General features: G+C 38.2%; 1 protein-coding gene across 1 annotated transcript; it reads left to right on the forward strand.

Annotated features, from left to right (window-relative positions):
* Window positions 1–6617: 6617 nt before the first annotated feature.
* Window positions 6618–8304, forward strand: LOC122823083 (CAP-Gly domain-containing linker protein 1-like). The gene has a single exon (XM_044102334.1). The coding sequence runs from the start codon at window positions 6745–6747 to the stop codon at window positions 8221–8223; it is 1479 nt and encodes a 492-aa protein (XP_043958269.1). The 5' UTR covers window positions 6618–6744; the 3' UTR covers window positions 8224–8304.
* The last annotated feature ends 1447 nt before the right edge of the window (window positions 8305–9751 follow it).

Raw genomic sequence — 9751 nt, forward strand, 5'->3', positions numbered from 1 at the left:
ATTCCTGACCATCTGAATGATGCAGTTGAATTGAGACTTGTAAGACCAGGCAGCAATTTTCCATACTGTCACTGCAAAATGTTTGACACCGTGTGAATTGTATTTCTTCTTGCTGCTGTAGACCATCAGCTTCAAGATTAGACATGTGTTAAGAGGTGATATTCTGTGCCCATATGGAACTTGTTTATTGTAGTTTTTGTGTATTTCAATGAAGTGTGAGCCATAGGAACAAGACTGGTTATAATTTAACTAATTCTCTAACTAAATTAGTATTCAATGTTTTCAATCCATTGTAGTTTTGAATTTACATGGTCTGAGTGTCAGACGTGACATATCAGACAGAAATATTTAATATCTCACCTCCGGTTCTTAAACTAATGCCTCAGCTGGCTGCCCATTCTTTTATTATGTGTACAACAGCAATGATTGCTGTATGCAAATCTGTGTGGGGCAAGATAACAGACTTATCTAAAGTACATTGCTGTATTTACTTAAATTATAAAGAAAGTGGGAGTATAAGCCCAATGTTTTGCTGGATAAGAACCACAATGTAATTAACATTATCTATACTTATGTTCTTACAAACTTACATTGTTGTTGAAAGTCACTATTTACAAGAAGAAATCCAGCTTTATTACTGGATTCCAAGAACGGATAAAGGTCTCCAATCAGTGGTCAATATTTCCTCTCAGTGTTAATGACTCTGCTAATGACGCTTGTAATGAATGTAAAAACTGTCAGAATCAACATTGCTGTCAGTGTCGCATTAAGGACTAAAAGAAACAATAGCTAAGCTGACGTCTCTTCATTGTAATGGACCTTTGCCCCCTGTGGACAGCTCTCAACAACTTACAATTACTTACTTACCATTAAGACGCTATGAGACTGGGAACGAACTGAGGCCCAGTGTTATCCCAGTTTACTCTTAACCTTAACAAGAACTAGGTTCCCCTTGCACAAATGAATTGTCTGGCATTTGCAAAATACCTAACAAGTGTTTTGTCCACTCCAACGTTCTTCACATAAACTGCATTTCATAAGTAGCAAAACTCCAAAAAGGAAGATTAAAATCAGACAAATTACTTGACCTTATAACTGTTTTCACTCGGGACATACACATTAGCTGTAACTTGCATGTTTGTGAAAAGGAGCTCAAAGGGATCCAACTGGATAACATTATGCCACCCTAGTTATTAGAATTTTATGTCCTCAGGGGAAAATAATGACACATTTCCTCTGAATAAGCTTCTGTGAACATTCATCTCCACATGACATTTTTATATTCAGTTCTCGGATTTGTTTTTTTTGTTTTTTTAATGATTTTCACTTCCCACATATTCCTTGTTTCCCGTTTGTAGTGTATTTCTTTAGCCAACCAGTGGGAAACCAAAGAAGGCAGATGGCATTTATGACATCACATTGCAACGTGTCTGTTGCTGCTACTAGAAGAAAAAAAAAAGTATACTACATCCTGGTAACGTAGTATACTCTGGCAGAGTGGTCATTTGCATTAAGTATTGTGACAAAGAGTTGATTTAAAGACTTTGAAAGACACAAGAACAAAGAAATTAGTTATTTTGCTCAAGGCTGTAAGGACAACAACAAAGTTCTTCTTAATGGTAAGAACATTTCACTCTAAATAACCACCAAAATGCAGACTTCCCAGGAAATCTTTACGGGTTTCTCAAACTGCAGCACACACACTTAATGTTTCTCAGACACTACACAAGAAAAATGTTCTGCCCAGAATATGAATCAATAACAAGCTACAAGAGCTCCCTAACCATGGCTGTAAGAAATGACGCAAATGTCTTGTTGCCCTGGAAAAGAGAACACATCTCTCTGTTGCTATGAAGAAAATGCTGGGATTTCATCATTTTGCCACGTCGTGCTTTAGAATATTCCCCCAGACAGAAGCTTCTGGGACTCGCCAGCAGCTGAAGCAGAAGATGGAGCTCTACTTCAACAGACTTTGTTCATGTTTAATCTTTAAAGAAAAGGACGACTCCCTCGTAAACACAGAAAAACAACACAGAGAAACACAGACGTGTTTGTTACCCTCGAAAATGTCCTCAATATTTTAGCACTTAAATGTATTATTCTCATAAAACAATTGGCTTTTATAGTTTGCTAATGCAGCAATTTTAGCTCCAGGAAAAGTTCAACACGATGCTACATTAAAGAGCTGCAGAACACTCCAAAATTAGACAAATCATTTGCTCAGTAAAAATACTTAAGTTAGACATTACTACCCTAAGATGAATTTGGGGTTCCATATTATGTTGGTGTAAGCTGTTTAAAATGAGTTTCTTGTTAAGCTTAAATCATCTTTTCTAACCTGCTTCAAAATGGAAAAACACTGAAAGGTTTGAGTTCACCAATAATGAGAAACAGATCTGTTTCTCGACGGGTCGAACAAAGAAGAAGCTATTAGCTGAACTGGAGACGAGGGTCCCTGGGAATGAGTCATCAAATCTATCACTGTAACTGTTTCCCAAGAAATTTTCTGCAAGCTCTGCTAACTTCAAAAACAGCATGAGTTTAGAATTAGGGGGGGGATTCTTTCCTAAGCATCATAAGACTCAAAGTAACCAGGAAATCCCAACATTAATGTTCAATAAAGTCTTATGATCACATTTTTCTAATCATCATTAAATCCCAGTGCCAGATTCCACACACTGATGGCAAATTTGTTGTTTTTCCCCAACTATCAAGTGAAATTCTCTGAGCTCTTGCCCTCCTTTGAACGGTGCTATCATCTCAATCCAAATAAGTGCAAACAACACAGTTTTTTTGTGTTTTTTTTTGCGGTTATTGAGTGTATGTTATATTTTCCAAATAAATTTACACTTCAAACCAATTCCGCAAGGGTTCATTTCCAAATTTGGATTGAACAAGCGGATCTGTGCTATAAACACACATTAGGGCCCATTTTCCATGATGTAAACATTTGTTTCCCCAAACACACTTTGCTTAAAATGTAGTAAGTCGATTTAGCAAAAGGTGTTTATATAAATCTATCCGGGTTTATAATAAGGGGAGTGGAGGGAACAACACCACCTTCTCATTCAACAGCTTGTAGAACAGTTCATCTCGGTCTTTACGGTCCTGTTTATAGGCCCTGTTTACATGGAGCCGCTCTTCATTAAAACCACAACATTTTTGCTGCAATCCACATGTCCAGAAAGCTTTACAAGTCTTCCGGGATCGGAGTGTCTCACATCGGAACATTTGAAAGCCGGTCTCAGAGTGGAACGTTGCGGGAACAGCCTCCGCAGAGGTGTGAAGTATTCTGCCGGTGTGAACGCACACATGTGCTGAACACACAGCTGCAGGGTTTCGTCTACAATTGCACGGCAGATAACAAGGCAGAGCTTTGGATAAATACGCAGTGCATTGTACGAGCAAGCACTTACTCTCCCCACGAATGGCTGCCATAGGAGATTTATGAATTCCACAAGCATGCTGGAAAGAATCAAAGCAACACTACAAGTATCTGTTTAATTAGAGAATATCATAATGACATGAAATGAAGGTCAGAAAAGTCAATTTTACATGATATCCCCCAATTACAGTGATTTTCTACATTATGCTCATTGTCCTCTGTAGGGGAATGAGGATATGAGATTCCAGTCGATAATACCTTGCAGCATTAGGTCAATTAGAAGGTTAAATTTGATTACGGGTTCTAATTAGTCCTATTTTATATATATATTGGTGGTCTCAACCACAGAACCAACGCTGAAAATCAATCGGATGGGCCCCATTTTAAAAAAATTCTAAATAAAGAATAAACTGCTAATTATTTGGGCATGTGTAAAAATCTGTCATTTTGCACAGGTAAGAAATGGATGTAGAAAATAGCCAAATGGCAATGCAAGCATATGAAAAGTGGGTATTAAATTGGCAGAGGGCTTTATTAAGATAGAGTTCCCTGAATAATAAATGAAAAAAAACAACAAAAACAACAATTTAAACTGATTCTTGTAACCAAACAACGTACATTTATGTAAACCTAATTAGGCGTGCAATAAAAACACCTAAATTGAGAATAAACCAAGGTTTTCAACAAGACGACTGCATTCAAATAAAAACACACCCTTGTTGATTATTTTTTACAGTGTTTTATATGGTCACATCCAGCAATGTTTCTTTGTTCTAACTGACATGCTGTCAGGACCAAGATTATTAACTAATGTTGGACACAATTGTGCATTTAACTCATGTCTTAAGTTTCATGTAAAAAAAAAAAAATTTAAATCCACTAGATAAACAGATTCCAACTTGGACAGTCAGATGTTTTTCAGTAATCCTGTGGTGAGTTGCAGGAATAAATCTTTTTTTTTTTTTTTTTTTGCACTCTTGTCAGTTACACGTGTCTCTGATATACCCTGCATCTCGGAAACTGTGTGCAAACACAGCTGAAATACTGGTCATTAAATTAAAAGCTAAGGTCAAAGTTTATGGAACAGACAGAACCTTTCTTGCATATTTTGTCATTAAATTCAAAGCACAGAGCAAAGTTTATGGAACAGACAGAACCTTTCCCGAACATTTTATCTCAACGCAATTAACTGGAACCACATTGAAATGTTTTGAGCAAAGTTACCAATGAGTCATATCAAAACAGAGCAAACACTAATCTAGCATTTCAACATTATTTTGGTAAAAGTAGTAAGGTGTCAGCAAGTGCAAGGCTCAAGTTTAAAGACAAATTCAGCCTGTTTAGAAACAAATGTTTTATCTAGATGAACTTGTCTTAATTGATTTGAAAAACTGTCCCTTTCCTATGCTTTGAATGTTTGTCAGTCACATTTTAGTGATTTAGAACATCAAACCAATTTAAACATTAGTAAAAAAAGAAGCACCACAGGTATTCAGAGAAAAAAAATTCAAACCTACAGTGCACCTGTGTAAAAAACTAAATAACTCATCCAAAACACACCAGTTACCTACTTCTGACTTGCTGAAGAAGAACAAAATGAAGACTTTGGAGTGGCCCTGACAAAGTCCTGACCGTAGTCTTATTGAGATGCTGTAGGATGACCCTAAAACGGTTGTTCATGCTCAAAAATCCCCAAATATTTTTTTTACAGCTGCAGAAAATCAATTGCAAGTTATTACAAATGCTTGATTGCGGTTGTCAATGCTATGAGTGGCCCAACATTAGGTTTAGGGGACAATTACCTTTTCACACATTGTATTCTTCCTTTTATTAAGGAAGAATATGTCTTATTCTTCCTTAATAAAAACATATTCATTTAATACCTGCGTTCTGCGTTTACTTGTGTTATCATTGACTAATATTTAAATAGGTTTGATGTTCTAAAACACTTACGTGTGACAAATATGCAAAAAAAAAAAAAAAAAAAAAAGGAAATTAGCAAAGGGCCCAACACTTTTCCACACAACTGTTAATCATCCAGAAACAAAAATTCATCAGGCCAAGAAAGAAATTTATTTTTTTGTCTTTGTTACTAGTGGTGGTTAACCTGATCTTAACACTGAATTACATTTAGTTCTCAAACTTGGAATCACAAAAATGCCTTATATTTAATGCCTCATATAACGTTATTGTTATTAAAACGTGTCTTAATAACAATTACAGATGTTCTAAAATCCATCCATCCATCACTTATACATGCATATTCATGCAGGGCTGCAGGTTGAAAGATTTCTCTCTCCAGTGGTCATTGGGCTGCATCCTGGACTGGTTGCCAGACCACCAAAGGGCAATACAGAAACACCATGCACACACAGTCATGCCAAAGTGCAGTTAAAAACAGACTAAATGCTCTGACTGTGGGAGAAAGCCGGAGTACCCAGAGAGAACCCACATGTGGAAGGAAAACACGCCAAGATATCAGGCAGGGATTCAAACCCAGAACCTTTGCTGCAAGGCAACAGTGCTAACCACTGACTCTGCAGCCCACACACATTAGAACACTGCATACATGTTGCAGAGCTGTTTATGCTTCCTGTTATTTTAATTTGTGTATATTTCATCGATGATTTCTGCCAAATGTCAAAAGTATCTCCAATTCAGGGGTGAAGAGCAACAAAGTCATCTCAGTCTTTGTACCATTGTTAAAGGAGACATGTTTATAGAGTTGCCACATCATTACTGACTCAGCAGGGCATTTTAAATGTTGGCAAGACTGTTAATGGATAAATTTAGCAAATCTGTTTTAATGTACTTTTTACAGTAAAGGAAATAGGCTAATTACTCATCTGGAATAAATTTATCTGGTTTCTGAGCCAGTAAAATATCCTACGTGTTTGTGTTGAAAGGAAGGAAAATGAACATCATGCAGGGAAACAAGACCCAAGGTATTTTAGACAATCAACTAGAAAATTTCGGAAGAAATTTAAATGGGGCCTGCCAAAGCGCATGCGTCGGTCTGGACCCGGCGTTCCGACGCTGAAAGTTAGCGTCGACGCCATAGAAAGCTGCAGCGCGATCGAGAACGTAAATATGGCTGGAACTCTTAATTCATTGTCATTCTTTTTTCTTTTTTTTTTTAAATACACAAGGTGCAGAATTCCAGAACACTGTCAAAGGTCACCATGGACAATCCTATGATGTCACAAGACGTGTTGTGATGTCACTACAGAACTTCACTTGAAGTTCAGTCGATTAGTTCTCTTGGTAGTCAGAAAGCAGAAGGTCAAGTGGAGACAGCTTCTAGAGATATCACTGTTTGGATCATTTGCAGCATATTTTCAAAACGTTTTTTGAGAGAAATGGAGATTCAGATGAAGGAATTCTTCGAAGAGGAGGCTCAATGCCAGGAAGATGGACGGAAGAACAGTCAAAATCAGGATGCCGGTAATTCTTCTGAGGAGGAAGTTAACAGACTAAAGACTCTCTTGGATGCAGAAAGAGCCAAATTTATTGAGGAACACCAGAGAGCAAATGATTTGGAAGAGGAGCTGCAAAGAGTAAAACTGAAGCTAGAAAAATGCGAGTTTAATGGAAACGACGTTGACTTATGTAGTGAGGCAAACAAAGGAACGAATAAACTTCTTATGGAAAATAAAGCCCTCCAAGAAGTTCTTGCCAAGCTTGAAACCGACATTGTTAATCTAGCAGAACAGGTGGAAACGTTACAGGAAGAGCTGGAGATAGAAAAATCTGCTAACACTCAAACAAAGACAAACAACAGTTTTTTTAAGATCCTGAAAGGTGAAAATCCAGCTCAGACTACAGAAATAAAGAAGGCCTTGACACTGCTGAAGAAGACGTCTGCAGAGAAGGAGAGACATCTGAAAGAAGAACTGAAAAAGATGACAGATTCTTACCAAGACTTACAATCCAACTATGATACTTCTGTTAAAACCCTTGGACAACAAGTGGAGTCATTACAGATGAACCTTAGAGACAATGAAGAAGCACATGCTGAAGTTTTGAAAATGAACCAGATGCTTTATTCAGATTTAGAATCAGAAAATGAGGCTCTTCGTGGACAATTGTCATCTCTGCAAAATGCCACCACAGAGAAAGAGACATGTCTCCAGAGAGAACTGGACCAAATGAAAGAGGAAAACCTGGAAATGACCAAAAAATTAGAGACAGATGTTTTAACCCTTAAAAAACGGGTATGTTCGCTGGAGCGGGAGCTGAAGGATGACAAAGAAGCTCATGATGAGATGGCAAAAATTAACAAACTGCTTTATGCACAGTTACAGGCAGAGAATGAAACGCTTCATCAAAAATTGGATTCAACGCAAGATGCTTCCAAAGAGGCAGAGAGATGCATCCAGAAAGAGCTGGACCAAGTCAAAGATGCGACTCTAGAAATGGTCCAAAAATATGAAGTTGATATTTTAGCCCTTAGGGAGGAAATACAATCAATGGAGCAAGAACATAGAGACGAGAGATATCGTCATGCGGAGGTTGAGATAAGGAACGGGAAGAGAGCAAAATTCCTCCATGCTGAGAAGAACCTGCTGCAAAAGGAACTGGACGAAGTGAAACGAAAGCTCTTCTTAAACGAGGTAAAGCACAAAGAAGAACTGGATGCATCGACTGCTGAGATTGAACGGCAACTTGCACGCAATCATCAGATCTCAGAGGAGCTAAAACAGAAGGATCAGGAGATTGCAGAAGCAAAGGCTCCCCTCCCAGTGAAGAAGTCATTAATGAAAAAGTTTCGCCATGCTCTGGGTTTGAGAAAACCAGAAAAATGGAAGAGAAAGAAGGCATCTGAAGAAACCGTGTAACACTTGTTCACGTTACAGGTCAAAACCTTATAAGCTTAAGATATAAGCTTAAAGATTTAGAAAAGAAGGCATGATGCACAGTGGCGCAGTTGGTAGAACTGTTGCCTTGCAGAAAGAAGGTTCTGGGTTCAATTCCAGGCCTTTTTTCTGCATGGAGTTTGCATGTTCTCCCTGTGCAGGTGTGGGTTCTCTCCGGGTACTCCGGCTTCCCCCCACAGTCCAAAAACATGAGTGTCAGGTTAATTGGTTTCTCTAAATTCTCCTTAGGTCGGTGTGTGAGTGTGTGTGCATGATTGTTTGTCATGTTAGAAGGGGATGAAAGGATGAAGGGATGGAAGGATGAAGGGACGATTTAAACCCTAGTGGCGTTCTGGACTTCTGTGCTCGTCATTAATTATCCGTGACATCATGTTCAATCATAAGGGTTGAACATGATGTCATATGTGCTCTTGACAACAGAACCCCAGGCTGCAGTTGGATGACTGACTTTTTTGTGGTCTCATCTGATCTGTGGCTGCAGGTCTTGGACAATCGGAGCATTGCCAAACAGACATTATGCCAACACCCTTAACAGACCATAAAGCAATTGTACTAACTTTAAATAGACCACCAAAACAAAAAAAGAGAGGTGAATATAACTTCATAGCTGAACTTCCTCTTCCTCCATTTTGCAGAGTGCTTGATGGTGTTTTTCAAAAAACTCAACATGATTTTGCGGTTGGAAGCCATATAATTGACAGTATAACACTTGTCTTACTACTCAGATTTAATATCAGGAAATAGTTTTATTCTCTTTCTTGACTTCCATGAGCGATATTGTCATGCAAAGGTTGAGATACGTCCCGGTAAGAGAGCCAAATTCCTCCAGAATGAGAAGAACCTGCCACAGAAGAAACTGGAGGAAGTTAAACACAAGTTCTTTTTAAAAGAGGTAAAATAGAATAGAAAGTAGAAAATTTCTTAAGAAATTTAAACAGGGCCTGCCAAAGTCCCCGTCGGTCTGGACCCGGCGTTCCGACGCTGAAAGTTAGCGTCGACACCATAGAAAGCTGCAGCGCGATCGACGGCATGAGGAGAATTGCGAGAACGTCAACTGACACGGACTTGTCAGGTTAGGAAACTGCTCAAGGCAGTTTCCTAACCTGAGAGAAGAATATAATGCATTCTAATATTATTGCACCGCCTATGGTGGTGCAATAATATTAGAATGCATTATATTCTAATATTAGAATGCCTATGGTGGTGCATTAACCTGAGGGGAGTTAGTCAGTCACTGCTCTCCTTATGCATTGCTATGGGCAGGCCCCAATAAATGTCACTATTTTTAAACTCAGTAAATAAAATTTTAATTTGCTTTATTTGACTTTTCATCAACTTTCATTTGCCTTTTCTGTAGAACCTTGGCATTATAATGTCAATTCCAGACTGAGCTCCAGGGAACATAGAGGACAAACAAACCCGAGAAAACTGAGAAATATTTAATAGTCGCAGTAAAAACCCATAACAACCTTGAGATTAAGGAGACCAC

The sequence above is a fragment of the Gambusia affinis genome, linkage group LG20 (assembly GCF_019740435.1).
Source record: "Gambusia affinis linkage group LG20, SWU_Gaff_1.0, whole genome shotgun sequence".
Lineage (NCBI taxonomy): Eukaryota > Metazoa > Chordata > Actinopteri > Cyprinodontiformes > Poeciliidae > Gambusia > Gambusia affinis.